The sequence below is a fragment of the Electrona antarctica genome, assembly GCF_951216825.1.
Source record: "Electrona antarctica genome assembly, chromosome: 3".
NCBI classification, from domain to species: Eukaryota; Metazoa; Chordata; class Actinopteri; order Myctophiformes; family Myctophidae; genus Electrona; species Electrona antarctica.
Genome location: NC_136808.1, coordinates 22,029,355 through 22,044,046, shown reverse-complemented (window position 1 = coordinate 22,044,046; position 14,692 = coordinate 22,029,355). Strand labels below are relative to the sequence as shown.

At 42.1% G+C, this 14,692-nt stretch overlaps 1 protein-coding gene across 1 annotated transcript; it reads left to right on the top strand.

The window, feature by feature from the left end:
* The first annotated feature begins 607 nt into the window (after nucleotides 1-607).
* Nucleotides 608-13,704, top strand: pdcd7 (programmed cell death 7). The gene is made up of 11 exons (XM_079496753.1): nucleotides 608-862; nucleotides 1,408-1,816; nucleotides 3,004-3,149; nucleotides 3,985-4,185; nucleotides 4,755-4,918; nucleotides 5,583-6,131; nucleotides 6,996-7,084; nucleotides 7,735-7,784; nucleotides 10,892-11,122; nucleotides 11,468-11,555; nucleotides 12,583-13,704. Exons 2-11 carry the CDS (start codon nucleotides 1,437-1,439, stop codon nucleotides 12,701-12,703), a joined length of 2,019 nt encoding a protein of 672 aa, XP_079352879.1. The 5' UTR covers nucleotides 608-862; nucleotides 1,408-1,436; the 3' UTR covers nucleotides 12,704-13,704.
* Nucleotides 13,705-14,692: the final 988 nt, after the last annotated feature.

The following is a 14,692-nucleotide window of genomic DNA, read 5'->3' as shown; positions in this document are numbered from 1 at the left end:
GCTGCCTACGAATACTGCTCGCCCCTTTACCAACTCGCCCCGGGCGTACAGCCGGCGGAACAGCACGGCCTGGTATTCCTAAAGTAATCTAAGTAAATTATGCTTAAACGGTTAAACCTAACCTTATTCCTAACCTCAACCTCAGTAAAACAATGCCTAAACCTAACCCTATTCCTAAACGTAACGCCAGTAAAACTATGCCTAACCCTAAACTTATTTCTAACCTTATTCTCAGTAAAACAAAATAAAGAATACAAGAACCGCCGCACCGAACTGTCGGCGTGAGGTCGGCGGCGACCTGACCAGGCTGTTACCGGCTACGAATCGTCTCTTATGGGGGTCCCTATAGGCTGGCATATATCTTCAAACAAATGGGGGTCCGCGGGAGGCGATGAGGAATCGGAAGACATAATTGTTATGAAATATTTGGTGTGTGTGTGTGTGTGTGTGTGTGTGTGTGTGTGTGTGTGTGTGTGTGTGTGTGTGTGTGTGTGTGTGTGTGTGTGCGTGCGTGCGTGCAATTTTGGTTGATCCATGATTTGGGTCACAAGGTGGCGGTAATGCATCAAAACCAACCGCCGTTAAACAAAAAGAAGAAGTAAAGTGTTTCCTGCGTTGATGACGTCACAACAACATGGCGGCTCCCTGTTGTAGAAAGATGTAAACATGAATGAACCAAAGCGCGTCATTTGAACAATTTCCTCTTGTGACTTGTTTGCTTTCGTGCTCACATTAAACAACGTGCCATTAATTAATATCATTTTTTGGGGGGAAAATAACAAGACTGTTGAAATTATACTTTTACTAAAAAGTAGCAGCAACCCCTTTTTGTGATCTCCAAGGATCGACATCACCCCACAAGGTATTTATTGAGCTACAGCAGTGGTTTTCAACCCTTTTCATATCAAGGTCCATTATTTATTCAGCATTTGACTGATGAGCTTTAGGCTGCAGACCCAAAAATAAAGAATATTTTGTTATCGTTGAATAAGATTTTGACCACATCCATGCTGTTTTGATGGAGAGATAACAGCCACAGGGAAACGTCGATCAAAATAACAATTCTTCTACATTCTATTCTAATTGTGTAGACTTCTTGTAAATTAAGTCATGCAGATGTTTAGGAATAATTTAACTCTTGAGAGTGTAAAATGAAACCAGGGCTCATTTGGTAGCCTATTTGTAAACGACATAACATTTAAGTGCTTTCTTGGGTTATAAATTCAACTTGATAAATAGCGTGAGCTTGTAAAGCAGCTATTTTCAAAATGTTTGCCTCTTTCATTATTTATTTGACAATTTGGCCAACAATGTTGACCAGTTTTTTAATAGTGTGTAGTTTGTTGATTAGGCTACATTTGATGCATTAACAAGTGTTTTTTTCCTTCTTTTTTGGGTATTAAAAAGGTCTTAAACCGCCTTATTAAAACTCAAACATGTGGGGACCCCCTGGGGGACCCGACCCAGCCTCCGGGGGACCCAGCAATGAGTGGACCGGTCCACCCATCCCAGGTGGTCCCAGTAACGAGTGGACAGCCCCGCCCCCAGCCTACGGTGGACCTAGCAATGAGTGGACCGGTCCAGGTGGTCCCAGTAACGAGTGGACTGCCCCGCCCCCAGCCTCCGGTGGACCCAGCAATGAGTGGACCGGTCCAGGTGGTCCTAGTAACGAGTGGACTGCCCCGCCCCCAGCCTCCGGTGGACCCAGCAATGAGTGGACCGGTCCACCCATCCCAGCGTCTGGTGGTTCAGTATACGGAGGTCAACCACCTTATGGATTCAGACCAACAGCCTTCCCACCAGCACCATCCCCCAGGTCAGTATTGGTGTTTTAGCCTCCTGGGAGTGGGAAGCATTCCTTTTCGGGTTTATGATCCATAAGGGAGCGGATGATATAGTTACGTCATGTTGTAGTCATTGTTTGATTGATTGAACATTTTATATCACAGTGTACAGAATAGGTACACTGTAACCTCTTAAGCCCTATATACATTTCAGCCATTGGAAAATAGCCGATCTACAAGCTCACAATGCATTGTGATGCGCCGCATTGTCACGATGCGACTTATTGGGGGGCGGTGGCTCAGGGGTAGAGTGGCCGGATGGCAACCTTGATGTTCCCAGTTCGAACCCGGGCTCCCCCAGAGTTAGTGTCGAAGTGTCCTTGAGCAAGACGCTGAATTGCTCCTGATGAGCAGGTTGGTGCCTTGAATGGTTTCCCCCGCCATCGGTGTGAGAATGTGTGAGTGAATGGGTCTATAAAGCGCCTTGGATAAAGGCGCTATAAAAATGCACCATTTACCATTGTGAGCTTGTAGATCGGCTGTTTTCCAAAGAGTTTTATACATTTGAAAAATACATGTGAAATGGGACATAATGAGTACTTTTACCTTTGGTACTTTAAAGCGTAAGACCACTTTTTTTGAGGTTTGGGTTGTGTAGTTACCTTGCCATGATGTAACTCCAAATGTGGACAAGATATTTAAAAAAAATGTTCCAGTGATTAGAAAAATGTTAACTTCCTGTTGATTTTACTACTTGAAGATCTGGATTTAACATTTTTATGAAAAAATAAAACCACATGAGTTTTGGTGATGCTCTATATCGTCTGAATCAACTTTGTTTGTGTTTGTTTACGTACTTAAGAGTGACTTTGACAGCTGTTTCAGTGTACAATGTAAGTCAATATGAGGAGCATATTTTGAATTATCAATTTCTAATCACTGGAGCAATTATTTTGTATTTCTTGTCCACATTTGGAGTTACATCATGGCAAGCACAACCCAAACACAACCCAAACCTCAAAATAGTGGTCTTACCCTTTAAGTACATTTTGATACCCATTACCTTTGTACTTTAAGTATATTTTGATACCATTACCTTTGTACTTTTACTCTAGCACATTTTGAATTCCGGAACTTTCACTTCTGTAACAGAGTACGGCATTTCTATATTGCATTGATACATTTTTTACATGCGATTACTTTCCCCCCATCACTCCAGGTTAGAGGGCTACGGCCCAGGCCCACCACCTCCTCACATGGCGGGACACGGCTACGGGTTCGATCCCTCCGTACCGCCGCCTTCGTTCAACCGCCCACCACCACCAGCTCTGCATGGCTCCCCGTTCCCCCCCATGCTGAACCAAGGTTATACAAGTTTTGGATTTGTCATTATAGTTTAGTTTTAGTTCGTTTTTTTTTCCTTCTAATTCAGTAGTTTTAAATTGTTTTTTCGAGCGGGTTTGCTAGATTTTATTTTGTTTTAGTTTAGTTTTTATTGTTTTTAGTGTTTTTTCGGCCAGATTAAGTATTGTGTAATAAAAAACTGAAGAAAAGATAGCTTTTAAAATAAGAATATTCAGTTACAGATTAAGCTCATAAATAAATCGACAAAAACGAAAACTAATGGCATTTTGTCTATCATTTCAGTTCAGTTTTAGTTCGTTTTGTAAACAGTTTCAGTTTAGTTATCGTTTTTCTTTTCTTTTTCTAGTTTTTATTTAGTTGCAGTTAACAAAAATGCTTTTATTTTATTTTATTTTTAGTCTTTTCGTTAAAGCTGCTATAAGCAATAATATGTCAACATTTTAATGACTTTTTTTATTTGTATTATTATTTTTGTATTCAGACAGCCAGCAATGGGTAGAACGCTCCCAAAAAAAGGTAGTCTCTGTGACACAACTAGGGGCCGCAATCTGCGCTCAAAGATGTTCCTAGAAGCTTTGTCATTGGTCGAAAAAAACCCGGTCGCAATGACTAACCAATCAGGAAGCAGACCGGCAAATCGACCAATGGCAAAGCTTCTAGGAAAATCTTTGAATGCAGATTGTGGCCCCTAGATGTGTCAGAGACTAAATGTTTTTGGGAGCGTTCTATCTACCCATTGCTACCCAAAGGTCATTAAAATGTTGACATATTATTGCTTATAGCAGCTTTTAGTTTTAGTTGACTACTATAATAACCTTGTGCTAAACTCCACCAGCTCAGAGATCTGTCCATGGAGGTCCGCCCTGCTCGGACCTCAGGCCGCCACCGCTGGCCGGCCCCCCGCCGCCCTCATCCAGCGGTCCATGGTTCGAGGACGTGCATAATAATAACCCGGGGGCTTCGACGAGCAGCCAGAGATTCCATCAACAGCAGCGTCAAGCGGAAAGCTGCGGCTTTGGTCCACAAGGTGTCCAGAGTGAGTGTCGTCGGTCCAACGCTAGGCCAGTCACAGTCATTCCCAAACCTTTTCACGTCAAGGACCCCCCAAATTTACACGAATTAGCCCCGCGGACCCCCCCATTTGAAATTATATGCCAGGGACCCCCCCCCCATAAGAGAAGAGTTTTACGGCTCTTGCAGTGATTCTCAACACGTTTAATTTCAAGGACCCCCCAGTTTGACATGCATTAGTCTACGGAACCCCCATTTAATGGCATTTCTATCTCTGGGACCCCCAATTTATATTGTAAAATCAATGTTAATTTAACTCTGAGAGTGTACAAATGGAACACTATTTGTACACTCTTGAGTTACAGACCAGGGTCCATTTGGTTCCTTATAATCATTTAGCTGGGGACCCCCTGGAACTCCCTCAAGAACCGCTAGGGGTCCCCGCACCCCACTTTGGGAACCACTGCATTACATAATCACCGCAATTATTTGAGATAATCTATTTGATAATAATCTATTTGAGCTGATCTACAAACTGATCTATTTGATAATAATTAAATGATTTAATTGTGTTAAAATGTGTGATCGTGACAGGCCTGCCCAGCAGCGACTCTTTGAGACAACACGCACACCGTGATGTGCCCGAGAGAGGGGGAGGGGGAGGAGGAGGAGGGGGACCGCTCCTAGACTCCCCAGCCTTCCCTCCTGCTGCTGCTGCGTGGAGTCGAGGAGACGTGCAGAACCAGAGCTTTGTGAAGGTAGGGGCGGGTGCGATATGGTGATACATATCATATCGTGATACGATATCCAGTGATATCGTATATATATATATACTGTATATCGTGATACAGTGAATGCACATTCTATGATTTGCAGTTCTATACCTTCATTTATACTTTTGTAGAACGACGGTTTCGTTAGTCAAAATGAATAGGCATTTTGGTCTAAATATTCTGTTACTGCTTTTTCTTTTAGTTTCTGTTAACTTGTAGGTGGTTGTACTGTTAAGTAACTTGAACAGTAACCCTAAAAGAACGCATGAATATCGTGAGAGATTAAAATAGGGTGCATTTTGCATCCCAAAATGCTGTTTATAGCTAAGGGACGCAATAAAACAACGACCTCTGCATCCACGGGATGCACTACTGTACTACTGTACTGTTTTTTATTCTAGTTTATTTTGCTAGCTTTAGTTATAATAATAATTTCTTCTGTTTTCTACATTAATATAACCACATTATAACCATATAAAATGAAATGGGAGTTAAATGCTGCAATTTGTAAAAATCTAAAAGACCATCCCTGCATCCCGGGACTCATTACATTGAAAACCTATTTACATCATGTTGGCCCATGTTGTGATACTGCTTGGAAAAAATGTGATATGATATTTTTCCCATATCGCCCCACCCCTACGTGAAGGCACCAGAAACACAACCCCCCCCGGACGAAGACGCCGTCCAGAGGAGACAAGACGAACAGTGGCTCAGGCGCTTCCTGCAGAGCAGAGGGAGAACCTTCAAGATGCCAGCCTCGGAGGAGGAGGAGGAGGAGGAGGAGGGGGAGCAACCATCACGCTCCTCCAACGAGGTGTCCGTTCCGCTCATGCAGAGCGCGCTCTACGGCGCCGCCAGGCTCGTCTCGGAACTGTCGCTCGCCTGCGAAACGCTGAGACGCAACCTGGAGAACGAGGACGAGAGCGTCTGGGGGGACTCCTACGCCGCGGCCCTGAGACTGAAAGGAGAGCTGCGGGACAGAATGACGGTGGTTAACGACGACCACGGGGGACGACGCCTGGACGCGCTGAAGAGCAAACTGTCCCGCGTTGCCAAGAAGAGGGCGTGGCAGCGGAGGAAGAAACTCCGACAGAGGGAAGAGAAACGGCTGGAGGAGGAGCGCGTTGCGGAGAAGGAGGCGGAGATAGATAAATGGAGGTTGAAGAAGATTCTGGAGGTAGAAGAGAAGAAGAGGGTGAGTTAACGTTCAAATGAATTCAATTTAATGATATTCTGGAGGTAGAAGAGGAGAAGAGGGTGAGTGAATGAGGCACAACATTTAAATGAAATTTAAACCATTCAGGACGGGAACCCCTTTTGCTGTTGTAAGCATTATGTTATACTTTAGCTATTGATCTACAAGCAGATCTACAAGCTCATAGCGCGGCACCGAGTGCTGCGCTACGTGCTTGTAGATCTGCTAATTTTGAAAGATCGGGAAAATGTTGCACAAAACGTTTTTAACTCAAAGCTTTGCATCTGGGGGGGGGGGGGGGGGGGTCACTGAGAAAAAACATATTTTCAGATGGGGGTCCGCATCCAAATACAGATAATTCTGGGGGTCCTTGAAATGAAATAGGTTGAGCACCACTGGCATAGAAACATGAGGTTTTCAGAAAACGTTTAGGATTTAGAAGACATTGTTTTAGAATGGGCCTCAGTCCTAAATTGGTTGTGCCGTCTGTTACATATTTTAGCCTGTAGATGGCACCACAAACCCACCATGATGAAACTTTTCATCATGGTAAACAAAAAAACTAAAAAAGGAAAACCCGTTAGGGTCCATTTGGTTCCATTTGTACACTCTCAGGGTTAAATTAACATTGATTTTACAATATAAATTGGGGGTCCCAGAGATAGAAATGCCATTAAATGGGGCTCCGTAGACTAATGTCAAACTGGGGGTCCTTGAAATTAAAATTTGTTTTACTTTTGTGCTTATTGCACATAGTCGACTTGTTTTTAGTTTAGTGCTAGCCTTGAATATAACAATATAGATAGATGACTCGTGTCAAACAGGAAGTGAATCTAACAACATAGATGGCTTCCTGTCAAACAGGAACTGGAACTGAAGCTGGCCACGGATTCTGTCCTCGGTGAAGTTCTGAAGAAACAAGCAGACGTGAAGAGAATGCTGGATATCCTCAGGTTATTGTTATTATTATTATTATGAAGAGAATGCTGGTCTGTGCACAAGCTACGTTCCAAGGCCAGTGAGTCGATGTGTTTCCTCCAACTGCGCCTTGGTCTGCCACGGGGTCTCTTCCCAGTGGGACGTGCAGGCCGACTTTTGAAAAACACATTTTTTGATATTACTCCTCCAGATTCTGTCCAAAAATCCCGCAAATCGTTACACACTATCTCTATAGGCATGTGTTCAAGACGGATCTGTCCGATATTTCATATTCCATCCTAATTGGCTAACATTGGCTTTCAAAGTTTGCAGGATTGGCTCGTTTTGAACAAAATGCCTCAAATCATGAACACAGTGTGCAATTTACGTGATATCTTTCACGCACTTTCCTACTAGGCTGAGGAATATATCCCACCCTTTTCACTTTGGCCTGTTATAGTGCCACCAACAGGTGGATTTTTGAAAAACACATTTTTGGAACAAAATGCCTCAAATCATCCAAATAAGAAGAAATGGCACCTCACATTGGTCTATTATAGCGCAACCAGGAGGCCACAACCTGACCTGCCCTGGTGGAGACCTGTGCCCCGAGGGGCAATTGATCTAGCTGTTATTACAACCTCTGGTCTGTGCAGAAACTATTTTAATAGTATACTATCCTCAGGTCTCTGGAGAAACTACGCAAACTGAGGAAGGAGGCTGCGTCCAGGAAAGGTTAGCGCTTTATTCAGCCATTATTCTATCTATTCCATCTATTCTACGAGAAGTGCCTGTTCTTTGATCATTTGTTTTATTTGTTATACATCGACGATTCTGAAAGAAATCTGCACAGATCTATTTTTGAGTGGTGCAAACCACCAGAAAAAACAGTTTTCTGAAAAACCTATTTTTCTATGTCAGTGGTGCTCAACCATTTTCATGTCAAGGACCCCCAGAATTATCTGTATTTTTATGTGGACACACCCACATTCATTACGTATACGTGAGTTTAACCTTAGCACCACCCACCTAATCCAGTCTCTCCGCCTCCTACTTTAAGACCTGTCCTAGTCCCTCCCCCTCCTTACAAAAGGACTGCCCATAGCTCTGCCCAATTGTTTACAAAATGGCAAAGGGATGACGGATTGGTGAGATTCAGCCATATGTTTGAGCCAGATTCTGGTTCAGATGAAGGACAAGGAGGCAATGCCCTCTTCATTGTTGGGGGACCATCATCTGTAATAGGGGTGGCCGTAGCCACTCCAACTGTTTTATTGGGGAATTTCACCTGGAGACCCACATTAGACATGAAAATAATTTGTCATCACTTTATGATAGGAATGGAAGAATAGATGTGTATATTGCAGAGATGGCTGCACAGTGCACACATTTGCTTCTTATGCATTTCCCCAAAGTTCCCTCTGACAGCTGGGTACCCACAGTCCTTACAGCTCTGTGCAGACAGCTGGTCATTCCTAAATAGGAATAGGGATTAGTTGCAAATGGTATAATTGCTTGCAAGACAATAATATCCATTACATCAGGGACATCATTCATTTAGCATCTCTGCACACATTTTACTACAATGTGTGTGTATTCCTTCCAACCTGACATTCCCATTTAACTAGGCTATGTATAATTTCCATAGCCTACATCCCCTTACTTGGAAATGGAAATGTAAGCTACAGTACAGTATATTACAGTATGTACATAAAAGTAAAACATCTAACTATAACTACCGGTATATGCTCTCATATTAATGAGCATTCATTAAAGCCATCTCCACCATTGTCCTCCCTTGATAATATACTTCTGCCCAGTGCTCACACAGGCACAGATAATGTGTCTTTTATTATTATTATTGACAAACGGTTGCTTTATGTTATGTAGCCTCTGACCCTGGCTGAGATATCTCGAGTTGGTCCCGCCCACGTCAGTAGGTTGTGCCAGTTTAATGTCAGATTATTACCATCTGAACATCGTATGAAAATCAAAAGGCAGACGCGGTAATATGTCTGTTTAGTCCGGCAGCCGAAGTGGACAGGTGGGAAATTTGGTATAGTCTTTTTTATTGGCCTAAAATATTGTCTATATACATACATTCATGAATTTTAATAGGGGTTTCTTGTGACCCTACCATTAACATCCTATGGTAGGGTTTTTTTGGTTTTTATAAAAAAAAAGAAATGTCAAAAAAATGAATGTAAAAAGTGGGCACCCTGGGTCGCTATTTTGAAAGTGTTGTGTGGGCACGCAATGTATTTTAAAATAAATAGCAGATCTACAAGCTCGTAGCGTGGCACAGCTAAAGTATAACAAAATGCGTAAAACACCAAAAGGGGTTCCCGTCCTGAATGGGATAAACTATTTTGTATTTTGTCATTTTGTGTTTGACAACGAAGCCTAAAAGGAAAAGTTACGTTTTTATTCATAATGTTCATTGCCAAAAAAACTATTAAATTGTTAATCACAATTATCTTCTGTGACAATTAATCGTCAGGAAAAATGTAATAGTGTTTATGTTTGGTGTGGTGTTTTTTCCAGGTATCTTCCCATTGATTGATTGATTGAAAATGTTATTCACAGTTTGTAGAATGGGAACAGTTCAAGGAAAGTGCAGGTCAATACAAAAACTGAGGATAAAGAGGATGGAACCAGAAAAAGACAGGGTCCTCCATTTTCAATTCATCAGAACATTTAAAGACATAACACATACTGTATACACTTCTATGCAAAAACAAAAAAAGAGCATGAGGCAGATGTTTTGATGTCATGTTCTGTCACGATAGTTTTGGTGTGGTGTGTTTTTTCCAGGTATCTTCCCCATGGATTAAAGTTATCAGTTGCCACGACTGATTTCAGTCATTTGGATTCCATAAGAAGCCAGACTGTCTTCTGTGAAAGCTTGCTGCGCTGCATCGAAAATAGACGATCTACAAGATCACAACACGGCGCAGCGCGACGTGTTGTGAGATTGTAGATTGGCTATTTTCGGTCATTAGTTATTTTAAGATGAAAGAGTATTTGAAGTTATCAAAACTAGCAATAGAATACAAGTTTAGAAGCATCTTCCAGAAACATGAATGGTCTCAGTTAAGTTCTTCAGCTGGTCAGCCTAAAACAGGGGTGCCCGCACTTTTTTGACTTGAGATTCTACTTTCAAACAAGATCTACCCACCCAAAAAAATATTATCCCATTGCTGAAAATAGTTGTACCCGAAGGGGCTTTGATCGAACTGAACAGCCTTTGTGATCTACTGGTAGATCACGATCTACCTTTTGGGCACCCCTGGCCTTAAAACATCATCGTTACCTTTTCAGTCTTGAGATTTTATTTAGCTTTATTCCATGCTTCCCAGAACAGAAGTCAGATGTTTTGGTGTGGTGACAGATAGTTTTGGTGTGGTGTGTGTTTCTCCAGGTATCTTCAGATCTTCAGATGTTTTGGAGTGGTGCAGTGTTGTTTTCGTCGACTAAAACTAAGATGAAAACTGTTCGTCGACTACCCTTTTTCACTGACTAAAACTAAATGAAAACGAATATATGATGACTAAAACTATGACTGAATATATTGACAATTTTGTCAATAAATAAAAACTAGACTAAACTGTTAGGAAGGGACTAGTGCTGCGACGTGTTGTGAGCTTGTAGACATCTGCCATTACAACGATATCAAGGCCTGTCAAAACACATTTTAGACTAAATCAACTGTAGATTTAAGTCGACTAAAATCTTATGATATTTAGTCGACTAAAACCGGACTAACACTAGAACATTCCAAGGGAAAACTATTCAAAAGACTATGACTAAAACAAAAATTTGCTGTGTGTGTGTTTCTCCAGGTATCTTCCCAGAGCCCGAGGCAGACCAGGTGTTTGACCAGCAGCTGGAGCAGCTCAGAGCTCTGATCAGGAAGAGGACGGCCGTGTACGGAGCGGAGGAGAACATGCTCCGCGTCATGCTGGAAGGAGAGCAGGAGGAGGAACGCAAAAAAGACCTGGAGAGACGCCAGAGGAAGGAGAGAGAGCGACATCTGCAGAAGAAACGAGACATGGAGGCCATGCTGTTTGGAGGTAATGTATTTAGTAGAGTTGTTCCGATACCGATACTGGTAACGGGTACTCGGGCCGATACCACCCTCAAATACAGGTAGTCGAAGTAGAAATGAGGCTGTAACAAAACTGTGTGTGTGTGTGTGTGTGTGTGTGTGTGTGTGTGTGTGTGTGTGTGTGTGTGTGTGTGTGTGTGTGTGTGTGTGTGTGTGTGTGTGTGTGTGTGTGTGTGTGTGTGTGTGTGTGTGTGTGTGTGTGTGTGTGTGTGTGTACTATATATATATATATTATATATAAAAATCTGTCAGATTCTTAATCAGATAGACTTACTTTCTATCATTATTTGTTTTTCACATGATCTTTTAGATGAGATGCCCGCTGATCACCTTCTGCAGCCGTTCAGAGAATATTATACACAGGCAGAACACTCCCTACCTGCTCTGGTGCAGATAAGGTACAGTACATACTATAGTATACTATATAGAGCACTCCGCCCCTACCCGCTCTGGTGCAGATAAGGTACAGTATATTCTATATAGAACACTCCCTACCCGCTCTGGTGCAGATAAAAACTAGACTGAAATGTTAGGAAGGGACTAGTGGAGTCATATTAGTCATATTACAATTAGTTGCATGCTGAAAATAGCCGATCTACAAGCTCACAACGTGTTGCGCTATTCAAGAGACTATGACTAAAACTAAAATCTAAATTTGCTGCCAAAAACAACACTGGTCTGAAGCCTATCCTGGATGGGGTATCCGGACGTAAAAAACACATCCAAATCCAGTCTTAGTTTTTTTAATAACACCATTTAGTCTTAGTCTTATTTAGTCTAATGAAAAACCTTAGTCTTAAGCCCTAACCATCCTCTAATCAGTAAGTTCATTAATTAACTCAACCACACGGCCAACTAAGGCCTACAAGTAATTCTTCCACCTTACTATATTTTAGGAATATTAAATATACAACTTCACTCAATTTCACAGGTCCAATTCATTTAGAGAACCTAACATAAATAAGACCAGTGCCAGCACTGCAGAGGAGAGACATGTGACAAACATAATTCAACTTCAGTGTCAATAAATACAAATGTAAACATATTTAAAACTCTTTCCATCATTGTGTTAATTATTAAAAATGTCATTGTACAATATATGAACCGTCACTTCCAATCCAGCTGGTTTGTCAATGATCAAGTTGACTTAGCTGTGTGGTCTGTGTGCAAGGTACTTGATATTGTCTAGGGCACGGGCTGCCCCGTGACAACCCACGTTGACCCTAGTGATTCAACGCATGGAATTCAATGGCCCAAGGGTCGAGCCGGTTTTAGCGTTAACTCCTTGCAACTGTTTGGACCCAAGGAGTTGCATGGTGACCCTTGGGTGTGTTTTGGGCTTAAGTCAACAAAATGAACATGTGGGCTGAGTGACCCATATTTCTGTCTGACGGATGATTTCTCCATTCTGCTTCCTCATGGCAGGAGAGAGTGGGATGTGTTCCTGGTTGCTGTGGATCACCCCGATGGTACACCCATTCCCCAGGGATGGGTCCTTCCGGAGGCTCCATCGGACTGGGCCTGGGCCTCAGCCCTGGAACAATGACCAGGCCTGGGCTTCAGCCCTGGAACAATGACCCATTCCCCAGGGATATGTCCTTCCTGAGGCTCCATCGGACAATAGAGCGCTGCTGAAGTCCTGACGTCACTCACTCATCCCCTGGTTCTAAAGTCCTGACGTCACTCACTCATCCCCTGGTTCTAAAGTCCTGACGTCACTCGCTCATCCCCTGGTTCTAAAGTCCTGACGTCACTCGCTCATCCCCTGGTTCCAAGGGGTTCGCGGATGTTTTTTCTCTATGGAGAATAACATCTATCTCATATAAGAATTGTGGTCCAAAAATAAACAAACTGTCTCTGCAATATTGTCAGGGAGGTGTCTCTGTATTGTTTACGTCAGTCACTCATATTTGATACAGTTTGTTTCTAGCACAAAATGTACTAATTCAGCAGCAGTAACATTAGCGTTTTCTCTGTCGGTTGATTTTTCATATCCATATGAGTGAAAACGGCCGGGATGATTTGTTTATTTTTCAAACACAGTTCTTATATGAGGTGATCTAAGATCCCCTAATGGGGATTATAATACAAATAAATTAACACACGAACCCGTGGACATAGCGCCCTCTAGCGATATCGACGTCAGACTTCGGTGCTCTATAGTCAGCAGTCACCAGAGTCATCAGTCACCATGCTGGCTTGCGGTGTGCATTTTGGTCAAAATGCTATTTTTGCCACGGACGTGCAAAGTGAGTAGACAAACTCTGAGAGTGTACAAATGGATGAGTGTACAAATGGAACCAAATGGACCTCAAGGATCTCAGAGTTTTGGGGATCCTTAAAAAATAACTTTTGGAAACCGCTGTCCTAGTTGGACTCCTAATGTGCCATACATGGTGTCATAGTAAATCAGTGTCCTAATATTTTGAAGAAAACCTGGAGAATTGACATTCAGTAAATTGGATCTCATGATCGCCATTAAATGGGGGTCTGTAGACTAATGCATGTCAAACTGGGGGTCCATGAAAATAAACAGGTTGAGAATCACTGCTAGAGCCGTAAAAAACTTCTCTCATGGGAATCCTTGGCATATATTTTCAAATGGGGGTCTGCGGGCTAATTAGTGTCAATTTGGGGGTATTTGACCCCCAACTTGACATCAATTTAAAATAAATGAATCCACAAAACTAGGATCATTTGTATTGTTGACCTATTTCTAAAATATAGTGCAACTTTCGTTCAACTTTGACCCCTCTATCACATGGAACTATTTTTTGGGCGTAGTGATATATTATGGACACAAAAAACTGTGTGATAGAGGGGTCAAAATGAACGAAAGTTGCACTATATGGTAGAAATAGGTCAACAATACAAATGATGCTAGTTTTGTAAATTAATTTACTTTTAATGTGTGGCCTCAGTGCCCCTCACAAAATGACCAGAACTACTTAATATTTCACCGAAAACCAGAGCAGAACTCCCACCACGGGACTCGGGCAATCAATTAATACAGTTGCAACCACTATATTAATGGCATGTATTTCATACAGCCTAAAAAAAACTGAACTATCCCTTTAAAATACATTTGGCCTCAATTCCAAAACTTTTACTATAACCACTGGTTTACAAACGTTTCAGCGTGAGAGTCAACCCAAAAGAGAGAATAGAGGTTTTGCCCGGGACCCAAACCCAAAGTGAAAATAGCAGATCTACAAGCACACATCACTTTGCACTAGGGCTGTGAATCTTTGGGTGTCCCGCGATTCGATTCCGATTCTTGGGGTCATTTTTTTTCCCAGATTCAAAACGATTCTCTATTCAAAATGATTCTCCATTCAATTATACATAGGATTTCATCACAATCTACTCCAGTCTTGAACTGAAGTGACTAGAGTAACTTGAAAATGACTGAAGACATGATGTTTACTGTGATTAGGGTAAGCTTACATTTCATATCCCCAACACCATGTAGTGTAAACTCCTGTAACTGTAACCAGAAATTATGAATCGAATTTTGAATCGTTCATAACGGGAA